This window comes from Tasmannia lanceolata, unplaced genomic scaffold (genome assembly GCF_043159265.1).
Source record: "Tasmannia lanceolata isolate RefF3 unplaced genomic scaffold, GAP_Taslan_0.1 ptg000020l, whole genome shotgun sequence".
NCBI lineage: Eukaryota > Viridiplantae > Streptophyta > Magnoliopsida > Canellales > Winteraceae > Tasmannia > Tasmannia lanceolata.
The window spans coordinates 7,123,384-7,140,711 of NW_027518697.1; the positions used below are offsets into that span (position 1 = coordinate 7,123,384).

The 17,328-nt window shown below is 40.7% G+C and overlaps 1 protein-coding gene across 1 annotated transcript; it reads right to left on the reverse strand.

The window, feature by feature from the left end:
- Nucleotides 1–15,137: 15,137 nt before the first annotated feature.
- On the reverse strand, nt 15,138–17,044 carry OCT3 (organic cation/carnitine transporter 3). Its single transcript, XM_077364221.1, has one exon. The coding sequence runs from the start codon at nt 16,769–16,771 to the stop codon at nt 15,218–15,220; it is 1,554 nt and encodes a 517-aa protein (XP_077220336.1). The 5' UTR covers nt 16,772–17,044; the 3' UTR covers nt 15,138–15,217.
- Between the last annotated feature and the right edge of the window lie 284 nt (nt 17,045–17,328).

Here is a 17,328-nt window from a genome sequence, read left to right on the forward strand (position 1 = left end):
CTAATGCAAACGATGATGATTTTGTCATGCTAATATATTTTTTAAGGGTTTGATGCCTGAATAGGTTATGGCTAGCACCATAGGTTGATCCCAACTCTCTGATTTGAATGTTAGAGGGTTGATCATTTGATCCTAACCCTCTATAGATCGGAGAGTTAGGATCAACCTATTGAAATGATTTTTGGGGCAACACCTATTTAGCCTGTGGGCCATCTAATGGACGGTTTGGATCATCCCACGGTGCCGGCCATACCGCCCTCATCAAAATCCAGTGAAAACATTTCCCAAAATAAACAACTGTTTGAATTTGCGGGTGACCCGCGGGTTGACCCGGCCCACCCGCGAGCCGTGCGGGTCACCTAAATTCTGACCCGTAAAAATGCAGGTCATTTCCTGACCCGACCCGTGTGACCCACACCTGCATCACCCGCGGGTTGACCCGGCCCGACCCACCCGTTTGCCAGGTCTACAGACAGCCTCTAAAATACCGTGGACCCCACATTGTTTGGGCGACCCAAACTGTTCACATGTTGGGCCTTGATGTATATAGGGTGTGCACCCAAATCTTCTCCATAGGATGAATTTAAACTTCCACTAATCGGATGGTCCTATGGAGAAGATTTTCAGGGCACACCCTATCTACTTCAGGGCCCAACAATTTAACGGTTTGGATCACCCCCAAACAATGTGGCGCCCACAGTATTTTTGGGCCGCACGTGCATGCACGGCTGCTCACCATATTATTTCTTGCCTGGCAGGAAGTGAACCCGGAAAAACTCGTAGTTAGTTTTTATATGGTGTAAGCCCTTATATTCCCGTATTTTTCAAAAAGTACTGTAGGGACCACACTATAGGATGATCCAAACCGTCCATGTGATGGGTCACAACGAAAATAGGTTGTGCCCAAAAAAATCATTTCTATAGGATGATACCAACCCTTCGATCTATAGAGGAACTGCATATTATGGAAACCTCTATAGATTGGAGGGCTAGGATCATCCCATGGAATGTTTTTGGGGCACAACCTATTTATGTGTTGGCCCATCACATGGACGGTTTGGATCATCCTATAGTGTGGTCTGTACAGTTTTTTTTTTTTTTTTTTGAAAAATACTGGACTATAATTGAAGACACTTAGATTTAATGTCGAGTTTTTTTTTTTTTTGGGGGGGGGGGGAGAAATCTATATATCAATTTTATGCCAAACTTAAGACAAGTTTTTAAAGTTTTAAAGGGATTTGCTAGGGTCCATCGCAAAAGGCATTTCGCAGCTGGTCTATCGCATGTCAGACCAGCAACCTGTCTCCATTCACGAGGTGAGTGACATATTGAAAGGGAAAAAATCTCTTGTTAAAAATAAATAATCACCCAAATAAAAAGCTTACTAAACTCAAGGAGTAAAAGGAAGTTAACTTCTGAAGCAAGCTTCTGACCCAACTAAGGAGCTTCCGATAACCCGAAGAAAACCACACTCCACCTAGTTAACCCAATTGTAGCTTCACTTTTTCACAAAACTATAGCTTAACCACAAGCAAAACTACTTTGTTTTCATAGGACCAAACTATTGTAAAGAAAATCTGTTCATAATGTTGAAGGTCAAAACTAGTTTTCTGAATGCCTGATCTCTATACAATTTCATTTTAGACCATTATAAACATCTACACATGATTGGTGGTTTTTTGTACTATGATGCACATTATTGCCTCCAATGAACCTTCTAAGCCTACTACATGTAATATTGCACTGTTTTATGTTTTGAGTTGTAATAAGAGGACTAGTAAAAAACCAACATTGGGATCAGTGCTAACAATCTGGACATACATGTGCAATCAAGACTGGTTAGGAAGAAGTCTGTCAGGGAGGAGAGTAACAGCTAGACATTTTAGCATTTTTCATTTTAGGCTCTGTTTATTTCGACGTAAAATGGGCATAAAACAGATTTTACGCACATTTTTAAGTGAAAAATGGTGTAAATTTGTTTTACAACCATTTTACTCCGAAAGAAACCGCCATGAAAAACACCATGATCTAGTCCCATGATTAGAAAATTTTAAGTGCAACATTTAATTAGCAAAAAATGAGGGACAAAAAGACTTGATCAAAAAATATGCAGCAATTCGTCTCTGACAAAGAACTACATTCAGAGATTATTCCTAAACAAGCGGATTCTTTAGAGACAATCTAGGAAGGAGAGGCTTCGACTCTAGCTACAAAACAGGAAAAGCACAACCGCAAAATATTTTACAAGGAATAAAACCTTTGATCAATGTAAAACCCATTCCTTTGGATTGATGCATGCATCTAAAAGCTTCCTGCAAAACAGATTCTACCTTAGTTCACAATCCATACTCCTCTTGAAAGTTAATGAACAAATGAGCAGAAACTTACATGGTCATATTCCCATCGTGTCGTTAGTGGAAGAGAAACAAGGATACTCTCGATACGGCCTCCTGTCTTTAGTCCAAATGTCGTGCCGGGATCATAGACCTTCATGATTATGAAAATAAACTCATTTTAAGTGGATAAAAAATTATGAATAGATCGTGATAAGTTTGTATCATTGAAGGTAACCAAACCAAGTTGAATTCTACATAGCGTCCCCTTCGTAACTGCTGTCATGCCTGTGTTGGTCAGTAAATGGTGTATCCTTCCCTTGTTCTACCAGGGGTATATATGCTGGAACAATGGACTTCGTACACTCTGCAGGGTCAGCATCAGGGCCAAAAATTTCAATGCAACATATATAGAACTTCAATAAGCAAGAAAAACAGATTAGATCGTACAACCAAGCCTTCACGATATTGGTTCCGAACAATTAGAGTTACTGCTAAAGAATGGCATATGTATTAGCGATAGTGGATGCGATTTATGATTAGTAAAACCAACATAACTTCTTGGAAGATCAAGAAATATGTTAAATTCACTGGAACGGCCACTTTTTAATTCTTCTCACTCACTTTTTTCTTCGTGACCATTCAACAGAAAATCAGGCAATTTCTTATACTAGACTTTAGTATTTCCTGAAATTTCTTTTTTTTTACCGGAATTTGTTACATGTCTTTCATTCTGTTTAGGTTGTTGAGAGTAGTGGATTAGAATTTCATTGGTTATCAGAGTCTTAGTTGATAAGAGTTTGTTCCTAGTTTCATGGTATTGAACGGTTATGTATGTTATCTCTATTTAACGGCATTAAAGAAATAAAGAGAGGGGCTGAATTTTATTCCCTCGAAGCGGGTCAAGAGGCCGATCTTCCCTCGGAAAAGATCAATCCGTTGCTAACCGGATCGGGTTCGTCCGATCTTCCCTCAGAGAAGATCAATCCGTTGAGAACCGGATCGGGTTCGTAACAGAATTTTGCATTGAATTCATACACGGCATGTAGTTCTAAATCTTTTTTATACTCCTACAGATATTATTTGGTTGATTAAATGAAATCAGAAAATTTACATTGAGAAACATTTGTAACGCCACAGTTTAGAAGTCTTACCAAAATTGAATGCATAAAGTGTTCGTTTTCCACATAGATCAAACTATTCGAGCAAGCAAAGAATCAAATATTGACATTACCAGTAGAGAAGGCAAGAAGCATCTCTTGATCATAGTCATTCATAATTCAAACTCAACTAAGCCTTTGTCCCAAACTAGTTGATCATAGTCATTCATATCATCAAGCAATATTTCTCCAAGTCCTCGCCTTTCGCCACAATGCTGCAGACAGCATCATCAGCTTTAAATAGAAGCAAGAGTTTCTCTACCACAATCCACATTCCTTATAATACTTTTCATCATTCTCCCCCTTCTTCCAACAAAATATCTGACAATCATGTCTTTTGATTGCAACCAAATAAGTAGCCACATGGTAATCTTTTCTTGAGGTTTACTATAACATGTGATTGCAGGGTAGCAGAGAAGATTAAAATCTAATTTCGAAAGCCTAACTATATCTATTCGTAGTCATGCATATAGCATACAATTCTGTAATAGCATAATCACTTTCCATGAAAGAAATTGATTGCTGCATCACAATCAGTGAACCCATTGATGGGGTCCGGACTCAGCACTGATGGGGTCCGGACTCAGCACTGATGGGTCCGAACTCAGCATCCAATTGGCTGCTGGCCCGGGATCTGAAAATCAATACCCTAAGCTTTTGCTCTGACATTGCTCAGCACTCCTGCTCATACTGACTTGAGTGTCGAAGCGCCCGTCCGGAGCACCACTCCGGGTTGGTCCTCTGACCATTTTTCTTCTTGTCTGTGCCCTTGTGCAGCGCAGGACTCCCCTAGCCTTTCAGGTGTGACTTGCCAGACCAGCCCTCCAGGCCCAGATCAGCCCTTTCGGCCCTACCATAATCTGTTACCAATTTTAGACCTAACACCCATGAAAGAAGAAAAAAAGAAATGTGAGTCACTTTGTCATCTATACTTGCAGTATGAATGCCATCACAGCTTAGTTCAAACTAGTAAAATAATGAGAACAGAAAAAGGCATACATTTAGATAATATTAGTCTCTAAAGACACAAACATGTGTTATTATGAACAAGCACATCACACGTCCCTTTAATAATATCCAATAAATGTCATGAATTTCATTAACAAATCAAAGTTCGATACAACAATGCTGGCTTTTAAGGCATACACACTAACACTTTTGTGGATGTCTGAAAAGCTATATTGCATGACTACCGGTTCGAGTGTTGGAATCTGACAGGAGTACTGAGTCTCGGATTTAGCTAACCTAAGAAAAATGTTTCGTAGAATCACCAATATATTTTAATCAAGGGATTTGCTAGCATCCCTCACAAAAGGCATTTCGCATATGCTCTGTCGCATGTCAGAGCCACCTAGTGAATGATGGCAAAATCTGCTGAGAAGTGAGCCTCTGTGGCTGCTCTGGCATGCAACATACCATATGCGAAATTCCTTTTGCGATGGACACTAGCAAAGCCCTTTAATCAATTCTACTTTTGTTTCTTTTATATGATAATATGGTGATAATGGGTAATATTTTGTTGTTTTATTTTTATATAAAAACTTACTATTAAAATATATAAAAGTCTAAAGATGTGATAATTGTAAATTTGTTATAGTAATATTTAGAAAAAAAAAATAGATGAAAGAGATTTAGAATTGTCGCAGTGAATCCTAAAGTATTGGAATCCGACAAGTATCCGAAACAAGTATTCACCCATTTATAAGAATCCAAGTAATGTAGCCAGCAAGTGATGAGTGATTATATAAATTTACTTGATCCTTGTTTGTCTATCACACAGGCAAAGAATACATCAAGATTTGGATGGTTCCTGACACTCCCAGTTCTATCTGGTGTTGTCGGTGCGGACATAACTGGCTATATGTTCTGCAAATATAGATTCTAGGCCTTCGACAAAGCATAATCACACATATTTTTGATATTTTAAAAAATATTGCGATATTTTACGATTTTTTTATAAAATGACAAAATCTTGAAATTTTGTCGAGATTATAAAAATTAACTGAGATATCTTCATGTTTAATTTTTACCATGAAAATATCATGAAAATAATCTGATAAATTCATGATACTATTTGTTGTCCTAATTTTTTTTTTAAATTATATGTTTTTTAGATAGAGAAAATGAAGTATGTGCAGCCGCACAGATAAGCTATCTGTGTATGGGATCCAAAGCAGACGGGGGGCCATATTTTTTGGGGGATCCAAAGCATTCATTTGGAAGGCCCTTCCATAGATAGGGTATGTACCAAAAATCAGCCCTATAATATCATCCTAACCCAATCAAAGTTGGAGGGGAAAATGAACATACACAGTGTCTGTCCATTTTCCCCTCCAACTTTGATTGGGTTAGGATGATCCTACAGGGTTGATTCCATTTTTCCCTCCAACTTTGATGAGGTTAGGATGATCCTATAGGGCTGATTTTTTGTACACACCCTATCCATGGAAAGGCCTTCCAAATGAATGCTTTGGATCCCCCAAAAAAATGAACCAATAGGGCTGATTTTTATACACATACTCATAGGGGTGCAAGTTTGGCCCTGTCAGCTCTGACCCGCCCTGAGCCCGAACAGGGTCAGGGCTAGATTTTCCAATCTTGAGGGCGGGTCAGCGTTCATTTTTTTAGACCCTGAGTCAAGTTGGGTCGGGTTTTGGGTTTATGCCTCAAGTCACTTTGACCCGGCCCGACCCTGAGTTTTCTATTATAGAATTGAACCATCTGTGCATGTTTCTTTTGTTAATGTTTTCTATTATCTTGGATTGATGTTTCTTTAGATTATTATTGTTAATTGTCTCTGTTGCCCGTCATGTTGTTGAATTCATATTGTCTTATTTTGTTCTCTTTCTCAGTTTATTGATCATTTTGTTCTATATGATATGCGGTTGCTTTATTTTTGGCACTCTTAACAGGTATTTGCACTAGGGTCAATTAGGGCCGGCACGGCCCGGCTCTGCCCAATCAGGGTGGGCCAGGGCCGCACTGAGCCCTGTAGGGCGGGCAATGGATTGAGGTTTTTCAGCCCTGACTCAGGGTCAGGGCGGGTGAGGGCCGAGATAATGGGATCTAAGGTTGGGCTAGGGTTTTGAAAAACCCGACCCTGTTGCAGCCCTACACAGATAGCTTATCTGTGCAACTGCACATACTTTATTTCCTCTTTAAATATGTTTCCCTTTTTGTTGAAATATATCAAAAATAACAAAAAAAATTATATATATATATATATAGGGAGAGAGAGAGAGAGAGAGAGAGAGAGAGAGAAGTGTTCCTGCGCAGCTGCTCAGATAGCATATCTGAACAGCTGCTTCAAAAACTCATGTGGCCCCACATTTTTGGGGTGATCCAAAGCATTCATTTGGAAGGCCCTTTCATGAATAGAGTGTGTGCAAAAAAATTACCCATTTAGGATCATCTTAACCCTGCCATTTGTGAAGGAAAAAAATGGTCAGAAACAATGTATGTCAATTTCCCTCTCCACCTTTGATTGGGTTAGGATGATCCTATATGGCTGATTTTTGGTACACACCCTATCCGTGGAAGGGCCTTTCAAAATGAATGCTTTGGATCACCCCAAAAATGTGGGCCACATGAGTTTTTGAAGCAGCTGCTCAGATAAGCTATCTGAGTAGCTGCGCGGGAACATTTTTCTCTTATATATATATATATATATATATATATATATATATATATATATATATATATATATATATATATGGAAAGTTTTTCTAGTCGGCCGACTAGAGAACCTTCTCTAGTCCGCCGACCAAAAACACAGTGGGCCCATGTTGTTTGGATGATCCAAAGCATTCATTTGATGGGCTCTGGCATAGATAGGGCGTGCCCAAAAAATCAGCTCCATAGGATCATCTTAGCCCTTCGATTTGTGGAGGTTAAAAATGGACAGTGGAGGTTAAAAACACAATGAGCCCACATTGTTTTGATGATCCAAAGCATTCATTTGATGGGCCCTGACATAGATAGGATGTGCCTAAAAAATCATCTCCATAGGATCATCCAAACCCTTCGATTTATGGAGGTTTAAATGGACGCTTATAAACTCCACAAATCTGTCCATTTTTAACCTCTACAAATCAAAGGGTTAGGATGATCCTATGCAGCTGAATTTTTGGGCTCACCCTATCTATACTAGGGCCTATCAAATAAATGTTTTTGGATTATCCAAATAATGTGGACCACTGTGTTTTTTGGTCTGTGGACAAGAGAAGCTTCTCTAGTCGGCCGACTAGAAAAACTTTCCTCGTATATATATATATATATATATATATATATATATATATATATATATATATATATATATATATATATAGAGAGAGAGAGAGAGAGAGAGAGAGAGAGAGAGAGAGAGAGAGAGAGAGAGTTAAGTGATTCTACTGTGTTGATGAGATGTGTGTTGATATTCCCTCCATTAAATTATGTTCCCATGACAAAGCCATCTTTGCTTTTCTAACTCTAGCATCACCATAGATCGTAAATATAGATCTGTCTGGGTTTTGGGTTTGATACGGTATTTTGGTTCAAAAATATGTAGTAAAAATTGTCAGATAAACGAAAAATAAAAAATAAAAAAATACATTCAATGAATAGAACAGGTTCAATCATCATGGGAAAGACAAACCTCAAGTGGTACCACCCTTAGGTGTAATTTTGTCATTTATGAAATTTTGTAGGGGGGCCTATGTTCAATCATCATGGGAAAGACAAAAATATTGGCATGACATTCACCAGTTTTTATGTGGTCCCCGGGCATACCTGTTAGTAATCACGGTGCCGCCCTTGATATTTGATCTAGATTCAGCTGCCGTTGGATCAAATATCAAGGGCGGCACTTTTGTTGTACCCCATTACATATTTACATGCATGTATTGTACGCACACCATATCATTTCACTTACGTTCACAACTTTAGCGCCATGAATACACACCATATAATTTCACTAAAAAATCGCAACCTTAGTGCCAGGGGCGGAGCCAGGAATTTGCTTGAGGAGGGGCAGAACATGGGTACGTGAGGCTCATTACTCTTTTACACTAGAGGGTTTCTCCCAAGTAAAAAAGGGGGCTAGTATAACTTTTCCCTTACATTTCATGTAGTGGGGCCAAATTATATTACACATGTTTTGATGGGTTGGGCCCACTATTTAACACTCCTAGCATGGCATGGGTAATTTGTTTTGGGATGGTGAAAGTTCGTGTAGTCTGGTATCATTCAAAAAGTATTGTACAACTTACCATATGATGATCCAAACCGTTCATTTGATAGGCCACAATGTAAGGCTATGCTAGAAAACTCATTTCAATAGAACGATCCTAGCTCTATGAAAGGTCTCCATAATATGCAATTCCAATACAGATCGTAGTACAATCTAGGATCATCCTATTGAAATGTATTTTTGGGCTATGACCCTAACATCGGAAATACATTGCACCCCAAAAACCACTTTCATTGGGGTGCAATGTATTTACGATGTGGCCTAGGATCATCCTATTGAAATGAGTTTTTGGGCTATGACCCTAACATCGTAAATACATTTTACCCCAAAAACCATTTTCATTGGGGTGCAGTGTATTTACAATGTGGCCCATCAAATGGACAGCTTGGATCATCCTATGGTAAGTTATACAATACTTTTTAAAAAATAATTTGAACTATATGAGCTTACACCATATTATAACTGATATATTTTGAGCTTATCAATGGAGAATTTATATGGTGTGTGTATGCGTGAATTCCAGTTTTCTTCTGGGTCCCACTTCAGAGGATGATCGAACCGTTCATTTGTGGGCCACAAATCCACAATGTCGGAGATTTTAGTTCGCTGGAGAGAGAGAGAGAGAGAGAGAGAGAGAGAGAGAGAGAGAGAGAGAGAGAGAGAGAGAGAGAGAGAGATTATTCGAAGTTGAAAAAAAAACGCTATGTTCTCATCCCAGAGAGAGAGAGAGAGAGAGAGAGAGAGAGAGAGAGAGAGAGAGAGAGAGAGAGTATTGATTGCAAGAGTCAATTTCTGACAATTACAATTTTGGACAATTTTGTACACAGATTATTCGAAGTTGAAAAAAACGCTATGTTCTCATCCCCCAGAGAGAGAGAGAGAGAGACAGAGAGAGAGAGAGAGGTGTCAATTGCAAGAGTCAATTTCTGACAATTACAATTCTGGACACTTTTGTAGACAGATTATTGGAAGTTGAAAACAATGCTAGTTCTCATCCCAGAGAGAGAGAGATATTAATTGCAAGAGTCAATTTCTGACAATTACAATTTTGGACAATTTTGTACACAGATTATTCGAAGTTGAAAAAAATGCTATGTTCTCATCCCAGAGAGAGAGAGAGAGAGAGAGAGAGAGAGGTATTAATTGCAAGAGTCAATTTCTAACAATTACAATTTTAGACAATTTTGGAAACAGATTATTCGATGTTGAAAAAAACACTATATTCTCATCCCCTCACTTTGTCTATACTTATATAGATCTTGAGAAATTGAGAAAAAAACACTATGTTCTCATCCCCCCTCGCCCCCCTCTGGCTCCGTCACATCCAGGGGCGACGGCACTTGTAAGGGAAGGGGGGCAATTGCCCCCCTTAATTTTGTGAGAAAGAACAAATATACCTTTATTGGTGAATGTCACCGAATGCAGAAAGCAGATGAAAGGGTGCCCCATTGGTGAATGTCACCGAATCCATTTATTCTTCTTTAACTTATACAAGTTATAAATGCACATTGGTCCCGTTCCACCAGTGGGGTTTGCAAGAGAATTTAACATTCCACTTTTTGACGAATGATAGACTGAAGGGCGCCCTTGCAAAAACCAGCTCCAAGGGCGCCCCCCATTGGTCCAATCTTAAGAAAGTGATCCACTTTCTTAAGATTGGACCAATGGGGGCGCCCTTGTAGCTGGTTTTTGTATGCCGCACTTCATTCTATCATTCCTCACTTGAATATGTTTTATTCTCCGGAACAAGATTGAAATATATAGCCAAGGGCATTTTAGCCGAAGTGATGTTTACACCGTTGGTGATGGAATACATAGAGGGTTTTTTTTGGAACTATAATATTACTTTCATTTGTTTGGAGAAAAAAAATTACTATAATTTTTGCCCCCCCTGTGCAAAATTTCTGGCATCGCCCCTGGTCACATCTTAGTGCCATGATTACACACCACCATATAATTTCACTACTGACACAGCACCATGATTACGAAAAGAAAAATATTGCTACGAACATTTTGGAAGTGAAAAAATGAGGATAGCTATTAAACACAGGGACATTTTTTAGGTTATGTAAATAGGAGAAGCTTAATTACAATTTTCAAGTCTAAGAGGATGCTGTCACAGCTCACTATTTATAACCTGTTAGTAATCTCTTTGTTTTTACTTATCAGTGATTTCATTCAATTTCTCCCATTATAAGATCATTCCTCAATCTCTCTAGAAATCTTTAATAGAGGCTGAGGATCAAAAGATCTGAGCCATAGAACTGATGGACGGAAAACAAATTATGGTGTAGAAGAACGGTTAGGAAACCAAACAATTGAAGAATTTGGATTCAATACCTCCGGTAGTAGTCGCTTCTATCATTTTCTCACCGTCATTATTCACAATCATCGCAAGATACGTCATCTCATCATAATGTGAGAGAGAAAGAGAGAGAGAGAAAAGACCACAAAAATTATTATTCTATACTCTTTGAACGTGGGCTGGGTTGCATTGTTTTGTTCTTTTCTTGCTTGTTTTCTAGCTACTTTGTTTGCATGGACCTAGGGCTGGCAATTTCACCCGAAAAAGAGGGGATCCGCCCCGCCCCGCCCCTTTGGGGCGGGGATTCCCCGATTTGATAGGGGAAGGGGAAGGGGAATTAAAAAATTCCCCGGTGCGGGGAGGGGAAGGGGATGTAGTTGTCCCCTCCCCTCCCCGCCCCTCCCCGCTCGCCCCGTTAATCAATGCCTTTTTTTGTATATTTTTAAGTGTTTTTTTTTTAGGAAAACTACTAGAAACTCTGTGGATCGGCTACAAGATTTCCCCAAACATAAACTTAGCTTGTCTTTTCCTTTTAATTAGCTTCTGAGAGCATTTTGGGAACTATAATAACCTTTTGACAGATGTTGAAATAATAAAGACAAGCTGAGTGTATGCCATTATCAAAAAATCGTAGTGCCAACATCGGTGGCGAAAATAAAATAATAAAATAATAAATTGCATTTTTATTTTGGTTAGGGACTTAGGGTTTCCTTAATTCCTTCCCACGAAAGAAACATTGCTCAGGTTAGGGACACAGTTCACTTTTTGCATTTTGGTGATTCCCAAGCCTCTGAACATTGCTCAGACATCTATTTGGGTTTATAACGCCTGTTGGTGCGACTGCTGCGAGGGCACTCAAGAGTCAAGTCAGTACTTCAAGGGATTTTGCTATCTTCTGAAGAGTAAGAAATATATCTCCTTCGTCTATAAGTATGTTAGTTTATAACATTTTTATATATTGAAATTGCATCAAGTTGATTAGGGACACCCATCATCAGTGTATCAATGACTAAAGAGGGGGTGATGTTGGAGTAGGGCGGGGCGGGGCGGGGCGGGGATTTTGTCCCCGAAGGATGCGGGGAGGGGAAGGGGATTAGATATTCCCCGCGGGGAGGGGAAGGGGATTCCCCACCATCCCCGCAGAGGGGAGGGGAAGGGGAGGGGGGAAATTCCCCGCAAAGGGGAAGGGGTAGGGGACCCCAACATCCGGCCCCGACCCGCCCCGTTGCCAGCCCTACATGGACCATTTGATGGCCTTACTGTTCTTTTTAGTTAGTAAAATTTATCATTCGAAAAAAAAAATATAGTAAAGAAAATTAGTAAATTACCTTACTATACTATAATGGGATTTGCTACAGGGCTTCTTTCCCTTGGTCATTTGTTTTCTTTCCATGGAAATTTTCAATCTGAAAACTTTATTCAATTAAAAGTTTTAGTGGATGGTGGATTTTTTTACAATTCATGCATATTCTAGGGAATCAAGCTGGGTAGAACTTACCCCTAAAAGCTAGCTATTAGAGGGAGGGTGCCCATTCCCTTATAACCCATCCACGTCCATTTCACATGTCCGATGTGGGACTATTGCTTTTGCGTGGAACCCCAACAATCTCCCCCTCCACATGGAAGCAACATGGACAATCTCCCCCTCCACGCGGTGGCAACGTGGGAACCACGAGATACTACACTAGGGTTTCCGAGATCTTCCCCGATGGACGTTCCCGCCCTCGGAGGCAAACCAGGGTTTCCGAGATCTTCCCCAAGGGACATTCCCGCTGTCGGAGGCAAACCGGGGTTCCACGCAAAAGCAATAGTCCCACATCGGACATGTGAAATAGATGTGGATGGGTTATAAGGGAATGGGCACCCTCCCTCTAATAGCTAGCTTTTAGGGGTGAGTTCTACCCGGTTTGATTCCCTACAAATGGCATCAAAGCTAGGGCGTGGTAACCCGGGTTTGCCTCCAAGGGCGGGAATGTCCCTCAGGGAAGATCTCGGAAACCCTGGTGTAGTTATCTCGTGGTTCTCATGTTGCCGCCGCGTGGAGGGGCGAGATGGTCCATGTTGCTTCCGCGTGGAGGGGGAGATTGTTGGGGTTCCACGCGAAAGCGTATAGTCCCATGTTGGATAAGTGAAGTGGATGGGGATGGGTTACAAGGGAATGGGCACCCTCCCTCTAACGGCTAGCTTTTAGGGACGAGTTCTACCCAGTTGAATTCCCTACAAATGGTATCAGAGCTGGGGCGTGGTAACTCCTTGGAAGATCTCGGTAACCCCGGTGTGCCTCCGAGGATGGTGGAATTCCCTCGGAGAAGATCTCGTGGTTCCCACATTGCCGCCGCGTGGAGGGGCTAGATGATCCACGTTGCTTCCGCATGGAGGGGGAGATTGTTGGGGTTCCACGCAAAAGCAATAGTCCCACATCGGGCATGTGAAATGGATGTGGATGGTTTATAAGGGAATGGGCACCCTCCCTCTAATAGCTAGCTTTAAGCGGTGAGTTCTACCCGGTTAGATTCCCTACACATATAATGGGTGAGGTTCATCATTTTACAACACATATTTTGATAAGGTGGACGTTAGACATTTTACACCTATGCCTACGACTCTCCCCAAACACATGCAAATGGTGGGTCCCACCCATTTACAACCATGAGTAGGCCCACCATGTCCACCCTAATCCATGCATACCCACAATTTACAACATGTTTTGATAGGGTGTGTCCCACTCCAACTCCACTCAAACTCATGCATTGGATTGGGCCCGCCATTTTACCTCATGTTTTGATGGAGTGGGTCCCACAATCTCCGGACCGAGCCCATCATAGGGTGGGGCCTACTATTTTATACCTCACGTTTTGATCGGGTGTGACCATTATTTTACCCCAATATGTTGCGCATTTTATCACGATAAGTAGAAAACTCCACAAATCAAAACAATAGGATCATCCTATGGAGAAATGTTTTTGGGCCATGACCTATCTATCTACTAAGAAGACGGGTCCCAATATTTTGTTGGAATTTTCACAGCGTCCATGGCAGAAGGCATTTCTCGGATGGGACCCACTATGTGGGTCCCACTTCATGATGTGGCTGCTCTCACATGCAACAGCCCATCCGCGAAATGCCTTATGCGATGGACGCTAGCAAAACCCTACAGTAAAATACCTGCCCACGTATCATATAAAATACGTGTCCACGTGTCGCCACCGCCACCAGCAAACGATCTGGCTTTTAAAACATATTTAAAAGTTTTTGTGGAATCTGAGAAAAGGTCTTCACAGTTATAAGAGGCGACTGATACTCTCCCTACCATGTTTTGATAATTGCACAAACAGACAAACTCATATATTGTCTTTTATTATTTAAATAGCTATCAAAGGTTATAGGTTATTATAGTTCCCAAAAAGCTCCTAGAACCCATTATAAAAGAAGAGAAATTATATGATGCACGACCGTCAAAATGTAAAGGGTGGAAGGAAAAGTAAAAATCGGTATTTTCCCTTGGATTAAAAATCAAGGGGGAAGGATTTTGTCTCTCTCCGCCTTTTATTTTGACGGTCGGGCATCATATAATTTCTCATAAAAGAAAAAGGCAAGCTGAGTTTGTCCAATTATTAGAGCACGGTAGTGCCAATCTCAGCAGCCTTGTCCACTTATGTTCACCTACCATGCTATTGCTAATTGCACTAACTCATCTTGTCCTCTACATTTAGCTCATCTTGTCCTTTACAATTTAACCACCTGTCAAAATTTATCAAAATTCCACAGAGCTTTTAGAAGCCAATTAAAAAAGAAAAGACAAGGTTATCCCTATTCTGATTTTTTAATGCATATTCTATTTTATTTTGTTTCATAATAGTTGTGTGATAAGGGAAGTGATACTTGGGACAGCCCACTCTAGTTTATAACTGATAAGATTATTTAAAAATTATTTACCTCTCAAAATTGTTTACATCTCTCTCTCTCTCTCTCTCTCTCTCTCTCTCTCTCTCTCTCTCTCAGCTGACCAAGAATGAAAACTTACAAATACAAGCAGATGAACCAGGCTGTCTCAATAAATCTTTTCCACACAGAGAGAGAGAGAGAGAGAGAGTAAAGGCAATTGAACAATACAAAATCTCCTTATTAAATAGAGCAAAATTAGCTGTTCTCATAAAATAGAGCAAAATTAGCTGTTCTCATACATTAATTAACATACATAATCTGATGATGCAATCTCCTTAGTCTCTTGCTCTTCAATGGTATCACAAAAGGCCCCACCCCTAGTCTCCGGCAACCAAATAACAAACAACCCACAACTTGCTATCACTAATCCAAACACCCCAAAAGACAAGAACCCCTCCTTCCTCCCCGCCACCACCAACATAGGGCTGAAAATCCCACCCAAAACAAAAGCTTGCCTCACCATTGACAAGGCCGAGTTCCTCACACAAGTTGGAAACAACTCAATTGTATATATTATCACCACATTAAACGCAGTACATGCCCCTAAGAATGACACCACCTCCGACCCCATTTGCACCCATTTCCTATCACTCTCTCCCATAAAAACACACAAAAGACTACATGCCCCACTCATCAAAGTAAAGATCAATATCAAACTTCTCCTATTTAAAATCCCTATAAGAAATAAGGTGATTAACGCGGCGGGCAATTCGGCGAGTGCGTTGAAGGTAACACTTAGATAGAGATTGAAATTCAAGTTCCCCACTGCTAGAGGAATCCCATAGTAAACCAACCCAACTCCATATCCCACCACCATCATCACCAAAAGTCGCCGAAAAGCCCATTTCTTCTCCCATAATATCTTCATGGCTACGTATATATCCACATTCGGAGTCTCCACATTGATGGATACTTGTGAGAAGTTAAAATCCAACTTCTTCCCATTAGAAGATGATATATTTTTCAAGGTTTGGATTGCTTCATTTGTACGTCCGAGTACAAAAAGCCATCTAGGAGACTCATTGACAAATAAATAAATTGCTAAGCAATAACAAAGGGTAGGAATAGAAGTCCATAAATAGAGTGTCCTCCATGAGGACTCTCTTGCCAAATAGCGCATAATTGGTAGGGACAAAAACCCTAATGTAAAACAAAAGAACCCAATAGTCCCAACCTTGTCCCTCCATCGTTTACCTACAATCTCCGTCGAGAGGACCATTGCACATGTGCCAATTGCAGCACGTCCAAATCCAGTGATAAACCTAAGAAAAGAATAAACCCACACATTTGGTGAGAACACAGTTAAAATTCCGGTCAGTGACATGATCAAGCAAGAGAGAAGGAGCATTTTTTTCCGGCCGAGCGAGGAGTCAGCGAGAGTCGCGAGGAGACCCCCGGCGAGGCAGCCGGCAAAGAAGGCCGATGCCGGAAGTCCAGCAATAAACTCGCCCGAGCACTCAAGATTCCACTCTGAGATAATAGAAGCGTGGGCGGGCTCGTCCCATGTCCACGCGCTAGCCGGAATCCGGCATGGGTTGACGGCAGACGAGCATAAGATGTCGCCGGAGTCTACGCAGTGCCATGAAGGATTTTTGTCTGTGAAAACACTTATGAAAGTTTGTTGTGCATCAAAGGCCCAAGCAAAAGAGGCAAGGAAGGCTTGGAGGAACTGGGTTAACCCGGAATTTCCTATGCACTGCTCGATTGTGTCGTCTAGGGAGTTGAAGCCTTTCGGGAGTGAGTGAGTTGATGACTCGGACGGGTTGAATCGGGGGAGAAGGGGAGTGGAATCGGCCATTTTGGGAGGGCTTTGGGGTATGTTATGTGGTGTGTGAGGGAGTGAGTGAGGGTGGAAGGGTTTTAAGCGTGGAGGTCATAGAGGTGAGATTCCTTTTTATTTCCACGTGCCACGCAATTGTGCCGTAGTTTTTCCTTTTTTTTTTTTTGGTTGCCATATGGGTTAGAGAAGATAAGTCCAAAGATGTAAGTGTTTTAGGGTTAGGGTTTATTTGAATGAGAGCTCTGTATTTTGTCTGTAGATGAGTTTGGATTACCATAATTTATTGAGGGGGATATTGTGGGATGACAAAAAAATGGTTAGTGGAAAATGAGCATTAAGGATAAGTCACAACTCTCATGTAAAGATAAGTCACGGTTCATAGCTGTTGGGATGAGAAACCCACTAGAATGAGAACAACTGCAACTCTTTTGTTTCCTATTGGGGCCCATCTATCTGTCTCATCGTGAACATTTATTCACTGGGCCCCACCATAGATAAGTCACAACTCTATTGTAAAGATATAAATTGGTACCATAAAAAGAAGTGGAGTGATCAACTCCATATATTGTAAAATA